The 21,346-nt window shown below is 41.7% G+C and overlaps 2 protein-coding genes and 1 long non-coding RNA gene across 3 annotated transcripts in view; 2 read left to right on the forward strand and 1 right to left on the reverse strand.

The window, feature by feature from the left end:
- LOC129049733 (uncharacterized) overlaps positions 1–2,822 on the reverse strand; it is a 37,967-nt gene extending 35,145 nt beyond the window's left edge. Inside the window, exon 1 of the long non-coding RNA XR_008513020.2 lies at positions 1,352–2,822. This is a non-coding gene — a long non-coding RNA (uncharacterized LOC129049733). The remainder of the gene's footprint in view (positions 1–1,351) is intronic.
- A 9-nt stretch (positions 2,823–2,831) lies between these two features.
- Positions 2,832–21,346, forward strand: part of LOC100440256 (uncharacterized protein encoded by LINC01551-like) — a 28,962-nt gene continuing 10,447 nt past the window's right edge. Inside the window, exons 1-4 of the mRNA XM_054529959.2 lie at positions 2,832–2,920; positions 9,013–9,074; positions 9,572–9,645; positions 14,085–14,219. Coding sequence (XP_054385934.1) covers positions 9,027–9,074; positions 9,572–9,645; positions 14,085–14,219 — 257 coding nt within the window. The 5' untranslated portion in view covers positions 2,832–2,920; positions 9,013–9,026. The remainder of the gene's footprint in view (positions 2,921–9,012; positions 9,075–9,571; positions 9,646–14,084; positions 14,220–21,346) is intronic.
- FOXG1 (forkhead box G1) lies at positions 2,935–5,870 on the forward strand. Its single transcript, XM_024231753.3, has one exon. It carries the CDS (start codon positions 3,482–3,484, stop codon positions 4,949–4,951), a length of 1,470 nt encoding a protein of 489 aa, XP_024087521.1. The 5' UTR covers positions 2,935–3,481; the 3' UTR covers positions 4,952–5,870.

Here is a 21,346-nt window from a genome sequence, read left to right on the forward strand (position 1 = left end):
TCAGAGCTGGTGGTGTATTGAAGGAAAGCTCCTCCAGTTTGCTGCTGAGCTCGGATTTGAATAAAATGTCCAATGTTAACAAACAATACCCACGTTTGGCACTTTGTGTATTAAATTGATCAAACAGATTTTAGGAGGCACAATGCACAATTTGTACAGACCTGATTGAGTTAATATAATATCAGCAAATTTTACATCGAAATGATTCTGTTTCTTTTCTTTGTGTTTAAAACCAGCACAGATTACAAATTTTAATGATCTGAAAATGTTTGGTATACAAAATCATGCTTATTTCAGTATTAGCAAAAACACAAGAAATTTTTCAACACAAACACCCAGCTGTGTCTATTTTAAAAGCAGTTCAATGACAGCTTGCACTTATGAGCATGCAATCAGCTAATTTCGTTTTTTTTTCTTCTGTGTTAATCAACACTTTCCTTCCTGCATATCAGAGTACAAATAGTATAGTTACTCCACATCAGTAAATGTTTACGTAACCTGTCCTTTCCCAAGAATCCGGTTACACCGAATCATTTCACGCTAGACCGACTACGAAAACGTACCGGGCCGTCCACCTCAGAGGGAGCCCTGTGTGCCATTATAAGTGGTGGTGAGAAGGGGGGCTGTAGGGGGAGAAATTGGGAGGAGTAGGTGGAGGAATGGAGAGACAGAGGAATGGAGGGTGGGGGGAGCTAAGGGAGAAGGAGGGAGGAGGGAGGAAGGAGAGTTGAGGAAAAGTAGGAAGAACGGGCCTGAAGAGGGGAGAAGAGTGGGAGGAGGAAAAGTGAGTAGGAAGGGGAAGGCCCACAGATCTCTCCAGCCGGTAGGCAAAGCCCATTAGCTCACCCGGCCCTGCGAGAAATCCAGAGCTTGGAAATCAATGTTTGGGGCCATGTCACTATCAACACTGATTGCTGGAACCCTTGAATTTTTCCACATGTAAATACAGTTTGTTTTAAAGTGAGAAGATATGTAGACATAGGAAAAGATACATACATACAGTGGAAGGACATTTGAGGTTAGTCCAATATTCAAAGCTCCTTTGTGGCATTCCTAATAGATGCATATTTAAAATTCACTAGCTATTTGTAATTATCTATTATTCTCTCCAGTTTCCCCCCCCCCAACCTTTTCTCTCTTTCTCTTTCTTAAGACTGGGGGTGGGGAGGATGGAATAACCCCCTATTATCCTGAGTATTCATCAGCCGCATTCTTTATGTTACAATTTAACTTTAGCATCAAGCATAAGCACCAATTTTCCTTCCTTCGTTTTCTTAAATACCAAATCTGCCAGATATCTTAATGAAAATTTATCAAAGTGAAGAAATGCTTACATTTTATAATTATTTACCTTCTAGAGGAAGGAAAAGGTGCTTTTCATTTATGCTTCTCCTCCACCTCCCTCTTCTCTGGGGCTACATCCTCCGTAAAATGTGGTATGTTTCGTGCCCATGTGGGATGAAACAGCCTTTGATCAATGTGCTCCCCACTAAATTCCAATCCCTGGGAAATGCTGGGCCTTAGCCCTGCCCCTGGCCACGGGATCCTTTTAAAGCCCCCGATTCGCAATTTCCCCATTCACTTCAACCTCCAACCGAACCTTCCCAGTTCCAAAGCCCAAGAAGCTGGGACTGTGGGATCCACGTTCCCAAGGCTCCCCGGTGCTTTCCAGCAGCACTCAGGGTTGGCAAGAGCTGGCTTCAGTATACTGTTATTTCAGGAATGAGGCCCGCACAAAATAAAAGCATTTAAGAAACGGAAAGAAAAAAAGGGAGTGAAAATAGGAAGGCTTAAAAAAAAAAACCGGAAAGAAATAGACGCCCACCCTTATTTTCCCTCCAATGTCAACAAGCAAAACGAAAATATTTCCAGGGTGATCGCTCGCAGCTACCCGCTTCCAATTCGGATTAGAAGCTGAGGCTGGAGCGGCGAGGAGAAAACGACATCGAGTCACCCCGCGCGTGAGCGACGGTCTGGAGCAGGAGAGAAGCAAAAGGAAGAGACACACGTATATAGCATGTGTTACCTGATTTATTTCGAGATTGTTTGGTACTGTTTTCTCTCTGGGCACCTCTCATTTCGGAAGGCCATCAGAGGCGCCCACTACTGAGCGGCCCCGGCCCGCCGCAGCAGCACCCGGAGCCCCAGGCCCGGTTTCCCCGCGGCGCCGGAGCTCGGAGCTCGCCGCCGCCCAGGCCTCAGGAATCGAGTAAGTAACCCCTGTTTGGCCCCGCGCTCCTCTGCCCACTTCCTCCTCATCATCTCATCGCTCCCAAAGCTCTCCCACACCCTCCTCCCCCGAAGTAAAGGACACCCCCGCACACACGCCAGCGGTGGGCCTTCTCTCCCCCCTTATCCAAAGCTGCGCTAGACTATTACCTACAAAGGGCACAATTTTCCTGCTGGCTCAGAAATGCCAGACACTGGCCTGCAGGGCCGACCCGGAAAAGTAGTGCCTCGCCTCTACCTCCTCCATTTCCTGCCCTCTCGCATCCTCTCCCTGCACTCCCACTCTTCCCACTACCACCACCACCCCCGCTTTCAAAAATAAAATTGGATACAAACTTTAATCACTAAGGACAAATATTGACGCTTAAACGAAAATGACCCAGTACAATGAGGAGGAAGCCGGAAATGTGAGCTATTGGCCCTAGGAGGGGAATTTCGGTGGAGCGGAGCCGCCGGGGTGGAGGGGGTGGCGGGGGCGCAGGGAAGGGCTGCGGCACCGCGTGCTCCCGCCGCCGTATCCCTACGCGGCTCCGCGCGGCCTCGGGGTCCGAGGCCCGCGGAGAGGGGGGAGGCGAGCGCCCGAGGGGGCGGCAGCCGGCGGGCGGGGCGGGGGTGGGTGGGCCCGGCCCCTCCGATTGGTCGACGGCGAGAGAGACGCTCCCGCACGCCGCCGGCTCTGATTGGCCCAGCGGTAGGAAAGGTTAAACCAAAAATTTTTTTACAGCCCTAGTGTGCGCCTGTAGCTCGGAAAATTAATTGTGGCTATAGCCGCCTCGATCGCTGTCTCCCCAGCCTCGCCGCGGCCGCTCCGGGACGCGCCCGCCCGCCGCCCGGCTCTCCCCCCCTTTGGGCTGCTGCTGCTGCTGCTGTGACTGCTGCTGCGAGAGGAGGAGGAGGAGGAGGAAGCAGCAGGGGGGGGGAGCGGGGGGTGGGGGGGAGACCAAGAAGTACAGTTGGGAGCGAGGGAGCTTCACCCCCGGGGCGGTGGTTGTTTCTTTTTTCTTTCTTTCTTTTTTCTTTTCCTTTTTTTTTTTTTTTTTTTTCTAATTCCTGAGGGGTGGTTGCTGCTTTTGCTACATGACTTGCCAGCGCCCGAGCCTGCGGTCCAACTGCGCTGCTGCCGGAGCGCTCAGTGCCGCCGCTGCCGCCCGCGCCCCCCGCGCCCCGTTCGGCACCCACCGGTCGCCGCCGCCCGCCGCGCCGCTGTCCCGCTCCCGCGCCGCCGCCGCCGTTTCCCCCCGACGACTGGGTGATGCTGGACATGGGAGATAGGAAAGAGGTGAAAATGATCCCCAAGTCCTCGTTCAGCATCAACAGCCTGGTGCCCGAGGCGGTCCAGAACGACAACCACCACGCGAGCCACGGCCACCACAACAGCCACCACCCCCAGCACCACCACCACCACCACCACCATCACCACCACCCGCCGCCGCCCGCCCCGCAACCGCCGCCGCCGCCGCAGCAGCAGCAGCCGCCGCCGCCGCCGCCCCCGGCACCGCAGCCCCCCCAGACGCGGGGCGCCCCGGCCGCCGACGACGACAAGGGCCCCCAGCAGCTGCTGCTCCCGCCGCCGCCACCGCCACCACCGGCCGCCGCCCTGGACGGGGCCAAAGCGGACGGGCTGGGCGGCAAGGGCGAGCCGGGCGGCGGGCCCGGGGAGCTGGCGCCCGTCGGGCCGGACGAGAAGGAGAAGGGCGCCGGCGCCGGGGGGGAGGAGAAGAAGGGGGCGGGCGAGGGCGGCAAGGACGGGGAGGGGGGCAAGGAGGGCGAGAAGAAGAACGGCAAGTACGAGAAGCCGCCGTTCAGCTACAACGCGCTCATCATGATGGCCATCCGGCAGAGCCCCGAGAAGCGGCTCACGCTCAACGGCATCTACGAGTTCATCATGAAGAACTTCCCCTACTACCGCGAGAACAAGCAGGGCTGGCAGAACTCCATCCGCCACAATCTGTCCCTCAACAAGTGCTTCGTGAAGGTGCCGCGCCACTACGACGACCCGGGCAAGGGCAACTACTGGATGCTGGACCCGTCGAGCGACGACGTGTTCATCGGCGGCACCACGGGCAAGCTGCGGCGCCGCTCCACCACCTCGCGGGCCAAGCTGGCCTTCAAGCGCGGTGCGCGCCTCACCTCCACCGGCCTCACCTTCATGGACCGCGCCGGCTCCCTCTACTGGCCCATGTCGCCCTTCCTGTCCCTGCACCACCCCCGCGCCAGCAGCACTTTGAGTTACAACGGCACCACGTCGGCCTACCCCAGCCACCCCATGCCCTACAGCTCCGTGTTGACTCAGAACTCCCTGGGCAACAACCACTCCTTCTCCACGGCCAACGGCCTGAGCGTGGACCGGCTGGTCAACGGGGAGATCCCGTACGCCACGCACCACCTCACGGCCGCCGCGCTAGCCGCCTCGGTGCCCTGCGGCCTGTCGGTGCCCTGCTCCGGGACCTACTCCCTCAACCCCTGCTCCGTCAACCTGCTCGCGGGCCAGACCAGTTACTTTTTCCCCCACGTCCCGCACCCGTCAATGACTTCGCAGAGCAGCACGTCCATGAGCGCCAGGGCCGCGTCCTCCTCCACGTCGCCGCAGGCCCCCTCGACCCTGCCCTGTGAGTCTTTAAGACCCTCTTTGCCAAGTTTTACGACGGGACTGTCCGGGGGACTGTCTGATTATTTCACACATCAAAATCAGGGGTCTTCTTCCAACCCTTTAATACATTAACATCCCTGGGACCAGACTGTAAGTGAACGTTTTACACACATTTGCATTGTAAATGATAATTAAAAAAATAAGTCCAGGTATTTTTTATTAAGCCCCCCTCCCATTTCTGTACGTTTGTTCAGTCTCTAGGGTTGTTTATTATTCTAACAAGGTGTGGAGTGTCAGCGAGGTGCAATGTGGGGAGAATACATTGTAGAATATAAGGTTTGGAAGTCAAAATTATAGTAGAATGTGTATCTAAATAGTGACTGCTTTGCCATTTCATTCAAACCTGACAAGTCTATCTCTAAGAGCCGCCAGATTTCCATGTGTGCAGTATTATAAGTTATCATGGAACTATATGGTGGACGCAGACCTTGAGAACAACCTAAATTATGGGGAGAGTTTTAAAATGTTAAACTGTAATTTGTATTTAAAAAGCATTCGTAGTAAAGGTGCCCAAGAAATTATTTTGGCCATTTATTGTTTTGTCCTTTTCTTTAAAGAACTGTTTTTTTTTTCTTTTGTTTACTTTTAGACCAAAGATTGGGTTCTAGAAAATGCACTTGGTATCTAAGTATTAAAACAAACAAAAAGGAAAGTTGTTTCAGTTGGCAACACTGCCCATTCAATTGAATCAGAAGGGGACAAAATTAACGATTGCCTTCAGTTTATGTTGTGTATATTTTGATGTATGTGGTCACTAACAGGTCACTTTTATTTTTTCTAAATGTAGTGAAATGTTAATACCTATTGTACTTATAGGTAAACCTTGCAAATATGTAACCTGTGTTGCGCAAATGCCGCATAAATTTGAGTGATTGTTAATGTTGTCTTAAAATTTCTTGATTGTGATACTGTGGTCATATGCCCGTGTTTGTCACTTACAAAAATGTTTACTATGAACACACAGAAATAAAAAATAGGCTAAATTCATATATATCTTGATACTTTTGTCTCTTTTATTAAGTAGAGCTAATTTTTTAAAGACCAATCAAGTTATAGGGAATTCAAAGGCTTTTTCAGCCAAACTAAAATTTAAACTGCTCCTTTAATTTGAACTGACTCTAAAAATGAAAATAGTATTTTTCCCTTTGTGAACAAATTTTACAAGGAGCAGTCTATTTAATAAACACTAGCTTTAAACAAAGTATAGGCTTTTCAGCTGATACCTGTAAGTTTCTGTGGATATACAGCAAAAAGAGATATAATTTAATTTTCTGTGCATAGCTCTTTACCCTGTGTTTATTTCCAAATCCGTTAATAGAATGCCTTTTATATATTTTGTTTCAGGTATATTGTTAATAGAGCTTGGCAAATTATAAATAAATATATGTATATGGTTAGATAGAAGTGAATATAATGCACACATATGTAATATATATAGACACACAGAGCCCTTCAGTTCAGGTACAATTTGCGCTATGAATGCTGCAAACATTTTTGTTTAAATATTTGTATTTATACTTTCTAAGTCAGCATTTATTTTTGTGGCTGTTTACCCACAATGAAAGAGTTCTAATAAAGATGTGCTGAAGTTGCAATATAGATTTTGCTGAAGTGATCACCTGTTTAATGACTTGCAGATCAATGTTTATATTTTATTTTAAAATTATAACAATTTAGAATTCTAGATATTCAGAAGTAAAATGCCTCTTTTTTTAATTTTTACAATGTAGAGGTATTTATTTGATTCCTTTTTAAATGTCTGTGTAATTCAATCTAGAGATTTGTTCCTTTTGCTTACAGTCATAATTTTGTTTTAACTTTCCATATGCATATGTATGCATATACTGTATATGCGTATATATGTGAGACAAAATGAAAACATTTTTTGAATTGTTTCAGGCAGCCCAATTGCTATAATTGCAGAAAATAATTAGAAAACCCTAGTAAAAGGTTTAGCAACTAATTGGACCCTGTGGTGAATCTGTGGAGGACAAGTTGTTCATTTGTTACAATTGTATAGTCTGAAATGTGTTCTGCAGTATTGGAATAAGCTGGTTACTTCTTACAATGGGCCCAGTGAAAAATAATCTGGCCCTAAGATGTTATCAGCAAACACTTAGAGAGTTGCTGCAGGGGAGGGAAAAAAAAAAAAAAAAAAGCCTAAGGGAGAAGCAAGCTTACTGGAATAGATTTGAAATTGAAATGCTGAATACTTAATATTGGAAAACAGAAGGGGGTGGACTGTGGAGTGGAGAGAGGGAAAGAGAGAGAGAGGATCTTTATGGTGAAAAAATAATTACCACCAAAAAGAATGCATGAGACAGAGAGAGACATAAGGTGAGTGATAGAGAGAGAGAGAGAGAGGCCTAAGAAAAATATATAAGGGCCAGGAAAATTAAAAGAGCTGAAACCAAATATACACAAATGGGGAATGGACAAAAATAGGCCAAGACAGCTAGTTTAATTATCTCCTTTAAGCAATTAGACATGATTTTATTTTCTTAGTATAAGAACAGTTTCACCAGAGGTCCAAGTTTTCTTGAAATTTAAGTTCTTCAGAATGAAGCATAAAAACATTTCACAAAAAAATTATTGTGTCAAAAGTCAAATTTATGGCTGATATTAAAAATAGTAATGAAGTCCAAGTGAATGGTTTTAGGCAAAGGAAATCCCCATTACACATTTTGAACCAAAATAGCTCAAAGAGAGACATGTGTCCAAGCTGAAAAAAAGGTGATGATTTATTGTTTGCTTTTGCCATGGATTTTATTTGTGGAATAAGAATGTATTATCACAGGGGAAATATAGAATTTTGCTTACCAAACGTTAAAAAGAAAGTTGAACTCTTGTGCTAAGGTAAAGGGATATAGATATAGAAGAAAGTTTTCCTGCATGAGTATTTTTTTTGGCCACATTAAATAAGTATACTTATTTGTATTTATAAGTGTTTATTTGGGTGACAGATAAATAGAATTTTAATGGCAAACATCATACTTCGAAGTCAAGAGTAAAACTGATTTCTATGAATTCATAGAAACGAAGTACTGGAGTGGGAGTTCTGCTTGGACCCATGTCCAAATTACATATAATGGATATGACCAGAAGTTTGTTAGGTATACTAGACATGAAGGTGGATATATGGAGAGAGAACTTTGTAAAGGCTTCCTGAAGCCCAATATGAACATCTCATTTCCCTTGATCTATCCTATCATCCCTCAACTTATCTTCTCAAAAAACACATGACAGTCTGGCATGGCATATAATACATTTTTGCATCGAACGGGTTGTAATGTTGTGTTATTTGTTGTCTCCAACTTTGACCGTTAAAATTAGTTTATGTCAGAAATACACTTCCAAACTTTTGAGGATTATTTTCTTTCATATTATAATTGTTCTTAATAAGATGAAGGTTGTCCTTTGTGAAATTTTGGAACTGAAACTGATCACAACTTAAAACTTGAAATCCCAAATTAAAGTTTATTTCCAGGTTTGAAGTATTTTACTTGAATTTGTCTGTTGTAAAGTTAACAAAAAATATTAATATGTAAAACACTGAGAAAATGATGTAATTGAACTAGAGGAGTTAAAGTATTATTTCAAATATGTTTCTTCAGCCTGTTACAAAATTGGGAACCAAGTGAACATGAAGTCTAGAACTAACAAGGTTTAATACAAATATCCTTATGGTCATGGAAGCCTTCATGTAGTTTATGTGACTTGCGTAAAATCAAAGGCAGAGAGGCAAAAATTTAGTCTCATAGTGTATTGATTTTAATATATATTTAAGTTGGTGCATATTTCACCCAAATATGTGGATAAATTCAATATATTTAGAAGTCTATAGAAGTGTAGTATTTTAAAAAGTGTATTTTCTCCAACATTGTTGAGGAATTTGCATGCATTGGGAAAATTTTGCTTTTGAGAAATTAATTTTTTGAATAGCTAAAGTGGCTGGTTGTGTTTGAGACTAAAAGCCTGTTGGAGAATTAGACTAACAAAGGGTGAAGGTGAAGATCATTAGAGGTTTTAGAACTGGCTGAGATGGGTTGCTGGGGTTGTGTAACTGTGCCTAGAGGGCGGGGTTCCTGTACATTCCTACTTCACCAGATAACCTGCCCCCAACACCACTTCAGCTTCTGCCAGACAGATGGAACTCTCCAGCATGAAAATCTGCGCAGCCATTCCAACAAGCAGGGTAGGTGAAACTTAAATTAAAATTCTCCCCTCTTTATTTTTCTACTTAAGGCCAGATCCTGGAGATATAGAAAGAATAGAGGTCATCTAGATTCTCTCTTTTGGGCGCACACGTCTGCATTCTTCCTAAGAGCTACCTACCTGTAAGAGTTAAAAGTGCTAGAGATCTTTCCCAGTTAGTACTTCATGCTAGATTTTCTTTTGCGTGCATTTTTTTAAAAAGATTTCTTTTCTCTATACCAATCATTCCCCTTTTCTATTCTCCCTTCAGGGCCCTTTCCCCTCAATCACCAGCAGTTACAATAACCCACCTCAGATGTTGGTTCCCAAAGGCACCCATTCCCCACCTTAGCGGTCAGTCCTAGGGACCTTATCCTGAGGATATAGGCCAAGGGGGCTCCAGGCTGGCAAATAGATGATGTATTGTTATGTTTTGTGCCTCTTGTCTCCCTCCCGATTTCTACTGTGTTTTGTTTTTGTTTTTCCCCACCACCTAAGGCTCTGCCTGAGGTCGTCCGAAGGATGCCGAGGAAAAGGATATCAGGACTGGAAGCGCTCTTACAGCAAGATCCGTAAGTGAAAGTGCTTTTCAGAGGGGAAGGGGTGGGATAGGGAATATGTGTAACTGACTGCTATTGACTGAGTTTTAACGCCTGACTTTGGGGTCCTGGCCTTAAGTGTTCATCTTTTCTTAGAAAATGTTAGCAGGCTCGCTACCAACAGACGTAGCTGAAAGGATGCATAATTTTTTCCACGTTGACAGAAATCACGGTGAATCCCCAGGTCAAAAGGATGTAGACACGGCAAAGGAACATGGAGAGAAAACGAGAAAAAATTATACGGAGAAGGGGTAGTGGGAGACTGAAATAGGTCCTAAAGTGTAAATTGATTCATTTCGTGGAAATATGATTTGTGAATCTTATGGTTGCTATAGGAACTTCCGGGACTTTCTTAACGCTCAAACACAGGGTTATTAGCTATCCTTATTTCAGTTAAAGCTCTTTGCTCCAGAGCCAAGAACCTGCTTCTCTCTAAAGTTCTTCTTCTTTGGATCGCCCTTCTCTATTTGCACACTAACATCGCCAACCTTCCCCAGAGCTGGCCCTCCGTCCCCAGCTCCTTGGCCTGGGTCACACCAGGGTCCCGGTCGGATTTAGCCGGGCTGCTCCGGGTCGGGTGAGGCACTGGGTGCGTGTGGGAGTCTTCTCTTCTGTCTCTTCGAAAGACTAGGGAAATGAACACCGTTCTGGGCTTGACTTTGTCCCTGCTGGGAATATCCCAGTTCCTGGCTTTGGAAATCTCAGGCAAATAATTGATTCTTAATGCACACTTAGGAGACGTCGGTAGTACGCTCGGGAGCCTCTCTGTCCCAGAGTGGCTGAGAGCACGCGCCAGACACAGGTTGGCTCAGCCCGAAGCAAATTTGGGACTCTCGTCGCGGTGTCCTATTAATTAGCTTTCCCGGCGCCTCAGGGACTCCGGGGTGAAGATGGAGAGGTGGCATAATGGCAGGACTTGAAGTCGTTGTGGCAGGGACCCGGCAGCGTTGTTTTCTCGGGTTTTGAACCGGTGTGGAGAAGTAACTTAAGCTGCTGAGTTGAGGCCGCCCTGGCTGCGCGGTGGCGGAGGAGGAGAGGAGAAGCGCTCTCGGGACGTTGCGGCGGCGATCCCCGCAGAGGGTGAAGCCGGGCGCTGCGCGGGGAGCAGCAACATGAGGGCGCTCTTGCCCAGGACAAGCAGAGCTGTACGTTTGGGTAGCTCATATTGGCTGATGCCAAGAAAAGTGACTTCAGAACCTTGGCTGGCGCGCTTCCCTACCTTTTCCCTTTCTTCTTAATCTTCTGTGTGCCACCACCTCCCCCCAACCTTTTTTCCCCTCCCAAAGTTGTTTCCTTTTGTTTACCCGGTGCGGTTTCAGATCTCAGCTCTTCTCAGCTAGTAGATAAAATTATTTGCTCTGTAACGGACATCTCTTCTCCTCTCCACTTGTTACCCCACTCGCCCTTCGCTTTCTACCCCATTTTGCTTCTCTCTGCCCAAGCCTGTGGTCCAAGGTGGAGGAGTCTCACAGGAAAAGAGGTAGCCTCGGGGTGGGAATTCCCAGAGCACTGAAGGCGGCCGGTTGTTGGCCAGAGGGAGGCCGGGACTCCGGTGGGCAGAGTACCCCGAGAGTGCGGAGATTCTCAGGCGGTAATATTCAGTCTGGGAAAGGCGATGGGAAGGAAGGGCGATGCAGAATAGAGGTGGTCCACTTCCGACTCCCCCCTCACCCGCCCTCCCCTGCAAGTAAGACTCAATTTCTGTGATTCAACACCGCCTTCACCAGCTCCTCTATCAAACCTTGAGGTAGGCAGACATTCTGAAAGCGTTGTGATCAGAAAAGGCATTTAAAATGATAACAAATAACTCACAAATTATGTTTGTGAGGGTGGGAGGGAAAATAAAATGCCCCATGTTTTTTCGTGGTCTGTTGCTTAGCACATGTAATCTTTTTCCCTATCTTCGGTCCTATTTTCCCTATCTTGCAGAAAAGCCGCATAGGAGGAAAGCATGTTGGACATTTACAGATTTGAGATTCGTGGTGGAATGAGAAGGAGTGTTTAATTAACATATTTGGGTGTTCATTTTCGGCTTAGGTTGAATTTGCCTACTCCGCTGGCACTCCCAGAAACTGGAGTCGTCGCTTTCAACTTTATTCCTCCTCATCTCTTCCTATTGCCTCATTCTTTGAATCAATGCGTTTACGGTGAAAACATATCTTCCTGCGTAGACGTTTTCGATTCCGTTGATTGAGCACGAAGACTAAAATCTGTAATGGGGTTATGGAGAGTTGTCTCTCAGTTCTTTCATTTTCTCATTGCTCTGAAATTTAATGACCTGATCATTGTTGTTTGAAGTTAAATTATCTGTTAAATTAGCCCTAAATAATAACTGATGATATTTTCCTTTTGGATTCGGTTGCCCTTGAATTCTTGGCCCTGGATGGGAGAGAAGTCTGAGAGAGTGTTTTGTGATACAATATTATAAAGACAATCAAAATCAATATTTGTGTGCCAGTGATATCACATAGGAAAAAATCCCTTTCAAAGTAGCTGAATTTCATAAAGAAGACATTCTTTTAAAGGCTTGTGCTTGAGAAGCCTGGATTCAAGAATGAATGTAAATAAGCATCTTTGTTGATGAAGAAAAAATATGAACACTGTATTTTCATTACTCTCCAGAATCTAAATATTCAAACTCATCACATACTGGTGCTTGCTAATCTAAATCAATTCGGCCTTCCAGGGATACATATTCTCAAAAAGAAAATTTAACTTTTAGCAAAATCTAAAACATTGTTTTAGATGTGAATTTCTAGAAATCCAAAGTATGTTTATTTCTTTGAGTCAGATACTAGTTTGTTTTGCAATCATTATATGAAACAATATTGAAACAATGCAGTTTTTGTTCTCCTTGCTTGCTTCATGGTGCTTCCATATACAAGTATAGGTGTGAGAGCTTCCATAGTGTACTGAGGAAATGACATCTTATTTGTTTTAACAAAAGGCCCAAAGAATCTTTAAACCAAAATGTACTACAGTAGTTGAAAAAGATCTTTAAAAATAATAAGCACCATTGTGTGTTTTTCCTATTAAAATGTGCTGAATGAATAATTAGAGGCTGGGATAAAGGTTGAAAAATTCAGAGCAAGAATTAGGTGGTAATTTTATTATTTGATACTTTTACAATTTATATAATTAATGATGTCATTTTAAAGTTTGGCAAAGCTTTCGCAGAAAAAACAGAGTACTCCTCCCATCCCATCAGAAATACACTAGAAGGAATAAAGTAGATTCAAGTAGAAATGGCAGAAAGAATTTTTTTTCCAGTAGTAGTAGTATTAGTGGAGTTGAAAAATATACTTTTAATTATACATTGCGAGCCTGATTGCAGGTTAGAAAACTAAAATCGATCATTCCTACATCAATAGTGTTGTCTATTACTACATTGATTTGTGTTTATTTATGCAGAGACTTTCAGTTATTTACTTACATATTTCAGCATCTGCCTCTTGATTATTATCGTGAGTTGCTTTTAATGAAAGAGCTTATATAGGAAGCGAAACACACTTGACAGATCCATTTTAAGTAAACCTGATAGTGAATTATGGCAACCCAAGGAGATTATGAAATTACTTATTCATACTTGCTTTTTAGCAATTAGGAATCTGTTTCTGATTAAAACCTCATGCTGCTTGAAAACTTCCATTCTTTTCTTCATACATTGTATTGATGTGCTTCAATAAAATAGAAAAATAGATGATTTTGTGATGTCAGATATAATAGAATGAAACTGCTAAATGAACTTGGTTGTCTTTTTCCATTGGCATGATGAAGTTACCCTTATAACAATAAGCTGGCCATTGGGTTTATTAATGCTGTTTATGAAAAATCAAGTAGCAATCATTTGAATATAGACATAATACATGTGTTTTAAAACATCTATTAACTCTAAATTATGCCAGGGGTGCTTAGGCTGAATGAGACAATCTGGAGTTCTTGAGTATATAGTTTATATATATACTCATATTTTGTATTATTTAGCATTATGTGTGATTATAACTTACAAAGATAGACATTTCTCTTGAATTAATATCTCACAGGAATGTTATATATCAGAATTCATTTGAACAAATAGGAAAACTAAAGACCCCGTAATGTGCCTTTTATAAGCACAGAGCAACAGTGGGATATTGAGATGCGTTAATGTCTGTGCCTCTCTTATTACAACATATTGAAAGATGACTTTAAAATTGAGAGAAAAAAGTGACCTAATTTATTGAGGGCTATTTAATGCTCATGTTATAGGACTTTTATTGAAGTCTGGAGGAGTAATTCTTCCTTGTTAACAGTCTGGATACATCTAGCAAATACTGTTAACAGCCCTATTCTTCATCTTTTGCGCCAAGTAACCACCCCCAGTCCGTGCAAGGAATATAACAATTTTTTTTTTTTTTTTTTTTTTTTTTTAGAACGATAGGGCCTTGGGAGATGGAAAAGGAATTAATCTTCTCACCCTGGCGAGTTTTCCTGAAACTACTTATCCTTAGCGTCAGCGCTGTAAAGAGGTGGAGCCGCTCAGTCCCGCGGGTGGCTGCAGACAGAAGGTGGGCGAGTTCTGGGACTTAAAAAGTTTTGCAGAAGGTTGAAAAGAGGAGCAGAGGGAGAGTTTTGAGTGTATTTATTTTATTTTCCTTTTTTTTTTTTTTTTTTGTCTTGTGCCAAGCCCTTGAAGTTAACGTAGCGACGACGTGGTCCTTGTAGGACCAAGCATTCTTGGCATTCTGTCGAGATTGAGATTCCAGAGCATCGGATGAACGGGACTTATAGCTAAGGCGTACTCACCCACCCCTCCCTTCGTCTTTTTTACGCACGCAGCAACTCGTCCTCACGTGCATAGGGGTAGTGGACAGTGTTGACTTGAATTGCTGTCCCTCGTTCCAAGCCTTTCCTGTGAATGAACCCGAAAACACTCGACAGGTCGTGAATAATCGTTTTAATGAGTGTGCAAAGCGTGCGACGGGGTGCACCGAGCTGTCGGGTTAAACAAACAACTTGTACCCTGACCAAATCCGATTGTTAAAGTGCAAAGTGATGTCAGTACCATTTCCATTGCCCTTCGGAAATCCACAGATCTGACACGCGGGAGTCCAATTTTCCCCATTAAAGAAAAATAACAATATTTTTCGACCGTGTATGTGATCTTCTTTAATATTAATCTGAGCCAAACAAAACCTCATTTGGAGAATCAGAGAATTAGTCGTGTCTCTCTCAAAGAACAAATTGGAAGAAAGGAATAAGGAGGAAGAAATCAGAACAAATATAAAATGTCTGAGGGATAATTTCTTCTTGATAGCTCACATATCACTGCTGATCAATGTTGTAAAAATCTTCCTTTTATATATTGCTTTATAGCTCACTAAAGGCGAATGTCAGATTACTTTTATCTAAATAACTGGACTGGTAATTTAGTCTTGTACTAAGATTGAATTTGTAGACCTGTAAGGGCTTTTTCTATCAAACATTTATCGAAAATATTTGTTGTTTGTATATTAGCTTGTGAGAGAATAAAGGTATAAGTCGTTTGCACATTTGTGCTTTCAAGGAAAAGAGTTTGGAGGAAAGTAATGGAAAAGGAACCCTATTTGGCTATTATCTAAAATCATCACAAAAAAATACAAATGAGATTTTCACTGATTATACCCTCCCCCTTTTTTTGCAAAACTGCACTGGAAAATATTTTCTTTCTCATTCAGTAAGAAGACCTATTTGAAATCAGTCGCATGTTCTCCCTTCCTTGTTGATTCTTTTATCTTCTTTCATAATTCCAAACATTAAATATCACATGAAGATTAAGAAAAAACTTCAAAAGATTTTTATAAAATTTTTTACACATTCCCTCTAAAAAATCTGTGGAAAGAAGAAATGTGTAAAATATTTCCCCTACCAGCATTTTTTATATATTCACAATTCAAACAAAATGGCCATGATGCTTTGAAATCAGTATTCTAGTGCCACAGATCTAGCTTCTTCAACTCAGTAACAACATAGGGAGACCAAAGCTTATATTTTTATTGGATTAAGTATTATACAGTACATATTTTCTATATGAAAGACAGAAAATATATGATTCCCTGCAACCTGTAAGGTTATTTGTTCTCTTTTAATTGTAATCCATTTGGAGAAATGAAATTTTAGGGATACAGTACACTTGAATGTGGAAGCTCAGCATTTACTCACTTAACTCCTATTGGCCATAATGTTATCTACATATCTGTGTCTGTCTGTTGTGACCATCTACTTCACATACAAATATGTCTATATACAACCGATAGCAATTAAGAGAGTTAATTCAACTAAAACATACAGCTGAGGTATTTGATAGAGTAAGCAATTTTTTATGTAAGTCATTGTAGTTATGTTATTGTGGTTGCTAGTTTTTATACATCTGTCAATTTAGCACCAATTGGATAAAATGGAAGAGATTGAAATTCAATTTCCATCATCAAAACTTGGAAAAGACAACCAGGGTTTTAGGACAGTGTTTTTGTTTATTTTAACTGTTCTCTAGTAAATATCCATATCAGATTATCAATTCAGAATATCCTTTATTTTCTAGGAAATTTAACAGAAAAATTAGTATTAAATCCTAGGGGCTTACAATTTTTAATTGTTTTAAATATTTTTGGGTAGGCAACAGACTGTGCAGTTTTTACCTAAACAGATTTCTTCTCTGTGGGCTGGAGTTGAGGAATTTTAGGAGTCACTCAAAGAACTGCATCCATTTCTGCTTTAGATACACAAACAGCAAAGCTAGAGGGTATGTCTGTTTTTTTGTGTATATATGTAGTTAAAGAACTATGCTATCAAAACATTAATTATATTTGAAAGAGAACAGAGCATGTTGTGAAGAAAATTGCATTATTGAATTTATATTCCACAGAATCTGTCTGAGAGGGCTGAAATTGTATACCTGTCTTATATGATGCACCCTCTTCAGAGAGGTGCCTAACAAGAGCAAAGAGATGAAAGACTCAAACTTGGAGGGGAGTGATCTTAAATGTTTGGTTGGTCCTGAGCAGAGGGGAATCCACATGAAAATGCAAATCACATGAAGAACATACATGGGATCTTTGTTCCCTGTCAACAAAAACAAATAGAATTTTTTTTTTCCTCTACCAAGCAAATACAGAATAATCTTAGCTGAATTTGGGGGAGGGGGAGTGACTGAATGACTAAGAAAATTTCAGTTATCATATTTTTTTATCCCCAAGTCCTATTTATTTCACAGCTGCCAAATTTTATGTCCAAAATTTAGGTTCTCTTCCTCCCAAATCCTACATTAGTATGAATCATCCCTGATCATTTTTAGTTTTTGGCTTAATTACTAGTTTTCAGCTTTAAATTACCAATAAACTAATTAATCTGACTAATCTTTCTAAACTTCTGTTGAATAGTATAATAGCTGCAACAACAACAAAAATAAATAACAAAAATTACAATAATGACAAAAATAAACTGTTAATAATAATAATGCAAATAATAGCAGAAACAATTTTAAAATAATTTATCTGGCTGACAGGATGAAGATGTAATCCATTTCAGTCTGAAATTTGTGGTTCACAGCTGCAGTCAGGCATTTCTCTGATTTCTTGTTTCACTGGTTAAATGGATGATCTATTCCAACCCAAGTTTCCTAATAGAGACTCCCTTGGTCTAATATGGTAGGTCTTCTTAATGGCACTGAGTATTTTTGTATCCACTCCCCTTTATTGCTATGGACATGCTGCCCTGCAGATGACATTCCCAAATAAACCAACCTTGGCCGGGGGTGGGGACGGGAAACTGGGTGCGGAGGCAGACATGTGAAGGGATTCTTGGGTAGAAGGACTAGGTGCCTTCTGACTGGAGCCCTGCTGGTGAGTGGGCAAGTTGTCCTATTTGGGAAGCAAGTTCACAAAGCTGAGGAGTTTGAGAAGGGCTGAGTCACTGAGGTTCCTATGAGTCCAAAGTGATCACTGGCCCTAAAGAAGCCAGCCCATAGGGCAAGACATAAGAAGTAGGAATTAGATCCCCCAGGATGAACTCTTTTGATTCCTTTAGGGATAGACAGACATAAAGAGGATAATGAAGTGAAGGGAGTATACCTGGAGGGAAGACAGCAGGTTAAAGATGTTAGTAACTGGTGTTGGTCTGGCAAGAAAAGCTCAGCCTATTTCTTCAGGAGAAGGGAAAAATGCTCTTATGAGCTGTAAACTTGCCAAGGTTTATTGTTTAGGTGAAAGAACAGCCACCAGTTCCTAGGACTAGGCTTGAAAGTATCTGCCAGTGAGTCTGTGTCTGCAGTAATCCAGCTCTCCTCTCAGCCCCATGTTCTTCCCATCTCATGAACCCCCAGGTACTATTATCCCCCCAAAAAGAAAATGAACGAAAATTTAAAAATGGATTGGGAGGGAATTAGACTCAATATTTATCAGGAAGATATTGAGGTGAAAGCAGGTTGTTTTATAACTAACTTCCTTCTTTTGTGAGAGGGAAAAGAAAGTTGGTTAGGAGAGGAAGGGTGATTATGGAAGAGAACAGAGACTGAGACAGAAATTCTTTGGCAGTCCAGCAGCTAAGGCCAAATGGAGAAGGACCTTAGCTATAGAAGGACAATTTTAGGTCAAGGAAAAGTAACCATTGAACATATTTTCTTTGTTCTGTTTTCTTGAAAAGTAATATAGCCTAGTAATGTATGTAAAAGCAAGATCTGTACACCTTAAAAATTACAAAGAGAAAGGCATAAATATCAATAGCAAGTTTTATCCTTTAGAAAACTTTAATGAAGATATTGTCTTCAAACTTATATATATACACACTATCCCAAAACCAAACGGTAGTTGAAGGAAGAAAAGAGGGGGGGAAGGACGCAACTTCCCTGCTCTAGTACCATGCATCTGTCTTTTCACCTTTCACGGCAGGGAGGCTGAACAATCCTCTTCCATTTCATTTCTTCCTAGTCTTTTCATTGTAAAAAGTGTGAAAAAAATTCCAGCTCATGAGAATATTATTTCACTAAAGATCAGCAAAGAATGAGGAGCTTTCATTTCTGATGATAAATTCTCTGAGGTGATGTTCAGTCTTATCTCGCCTAAGTCTGCAATGGGAGAAATGCAGCTCTGGCTGTAACTATATATCAATCTATTCTTCAATGGTACCCCCAGGCTTTCTCACTGCACTAATCATAACTACTAAATTCACTCCAACTCTTCTGGAAGTACAGTTCTGCAACTTGAAATTAAACAGGAGCTTTCCATATAAAATGAAATTCTAATTAAAATAATATTTTAAGAAAAACACTGTTATTATGATAGTTTCTTCTTTGTTTGAATTGTTCCTTTGATTAAGAAACAATCATTTGTTTCAATAAGAAAATGAAAAGAAATCAGCACTGCCAGTAAATGTGGCCTTCAATCCTGTTACGTTTACTCCCGACTGGCTTTTGAGAATTTATTTTCCAACATTTTGGTTTTAATAGTATATAACTGAGAACCTCCAACTCAACAGAAAAATGCATAACTAAAATAAATTGTATAATACTTTTGTCATGACAGAAAAAGAAACAAAAGCAGTTATTTCAAAGTAGTAAGTCATGCAGACACTATTACACATGCAGAGTTTATGCACCCATTTAACAAAATTAATATGCTTCTATATCCCAGTATCTTAATGACTGTTTAGCTAACCAGATACTTAAACCATATATTTAAATGCTTATGCACCTATATTACATATACCATGCTGCATATGGTTCAAATATGTATGTTCTTTACAGAAACTGAAAGCTGAACAAATATTAGTATTTCTAAGTTTTTGATTACTCATAATTGGAATTTACATGCGATCTATAAACACTGAAGGAAAGCCAGAACCACTACATTTTGCTTAGATTACATTATGAATCAAATAAAGGGTTCTTTCTGTCTTGGGGTATGCAAGAGTGAGGAATTTAGGGGTTGATAGAATTAAGATATATATTTTTTTTCAGTAAGTCAAGATGTAGTAATTTTCTTCTTTTAACATTCTACTACTAAGTAAAATAAACATATACAGTTTCAAAAGCAGGAGCCGTAAGCCCAAGTCAAGAGATGATATTTCAGAAAAGATATTCAAATAAAGCTCAATAACATTTTTTCCAACAAAGAAAATTTCAAGGCAGATACAGCCAGATCTGTTGCACAAGTGACAAAGCAAAATATTTTAGTAATGGGCTGTAGGGGGATTTAATGGACTGACACTCTGAATATTTAAGAGTAATATTCCTTTGAAGAGGATTGCATAATTGTCTATCAAACTCCTTAAAAGAGGTGAGGGAAGGAAAGGTTTGCAGGGTGGATTATGCAAGCATCTCAGCTATTGCTAGTGGTGAAAAGATATGACCTGGGTAGAATGGGAAAGGTTTTGATGACATGAGAGGATCTGCAAGAGTCTATTGGCCCTATCATGTTTATTCTCTTTTAGGTACACATTTCAAAAACATATCCTTTCCAACAGGCTCTCGTTTGCAGTCGCGGCTTCACAGACAACAACCAGCTTGCATTCAAGTGTGGTCCAATGCATCAGTCTAGTTTTAAGAGGAAAACAATGGACAGGAAAAATAAAGTTGCAGTCTTATCAATGAAATTATTATTCTCAGTGGGAGAATAGGGAAAAGGGAGGCTCCAAAACAGGGTGATGGGAGGGGAGTAATAACTCTTTAGGTGAGTTTTGGGAAAATGCTAAGTAAAATGCTGTTCAGAAATTGGGATTAATCGAGCAGTTTAAATACAAATCTGCCGGAAATTGGAAATCGTGCTCTGTGCGAATGAAAATGAAAGACTTTATGCATATTCTAATTTTCTCTCTTTGGCTGCTATTTTGGAGGAAGAGACTTCTTTTGCTGATGGTGGGACTTTTTTGTTCTGCACAGGAAATGTGTAAATGAACACAAATGTTTTTTCTTTTGCCTTTCCATTCCTCTCTTCCATTCTCCCCTCCCCCTTTCAACAATCTGAAGTTGTTAGGGTCCGCAGTTCTGCCACCACCGATTCCAGTATTACTTCCCATTCCCAGGATGTTAGAGGGCAGGCAATGTAGGCAGGACAGGAGAGTTCGGGCTCCTCTGGAAATTAGACCTTTGGAAATCAATGCAGAGTTTCTATTACATTTCTGGACATTCAGAGAGCTAGAGGATGAGAAAGACTCTTGGTCGAATATGATGAAAAATCATCTAGATGAAAAATCGTCTAGAAAGCCATTTCCTCTCAAACCGAATTCTCAGTGACAACTAGGTAGAAGAGAGCTTAAAAGTATTTTATAAACCACGCTGTGAAAACCTACTGACGATCAGTCCCCTGTCCAAACACTTTTCCTCCCACTCCTTTGGGAACATACAGGGATGGTGCATTTTAATTACATTAAGACCAGCAAGAAACTCTTGTTTTATTCTGATGTAAATCAGTCACCTAATGCTGAGAAGGACTGAAGTGGCTCATATGGTCGTTCTGTGTTTTGTAGAATACATAGGGGACTCCTGAAATGTGTGGGATGTAGGCAGGGGCGGGAGCGACTCTGTGGGGAGAGAAGGGAGAAAAAGATTGAGAGAAGGAAAGAGAAGTGTATTTGCAAGGCAGGCTGACAATTTCTCAATTAATTTGGGGCAGAGACAGAGAGACTCCGAGTTTCTAGCTTCTTTTCTATACCCCAGATAAAA

The sequence above is a fragment of the Pongo abelii genome, chromosome 15 (genome assembly GCF_028885655.2).
Source record: "Pongo abelii isolate AG06213 chromosome 15, NHGRI_mPonAbe1-v2.0_pri, whole genome shotgun sequence".
Taxonomy (NCBI): Eukaryota; Metazoa; Chordata; class Mammalia; order Primates; family Hominidae; genus Pongo; species Pongo abelii.

Bases quoted from the DNA above. Each gene is read 5' to 3' on its own strand.
- FOXG1 (XM_024231753.3), top strand. From the start codon at position 3,482: ATGCTGGACATGGGAGATAGGAAAGAGGTGAAAATGATCCCCAAGTCC.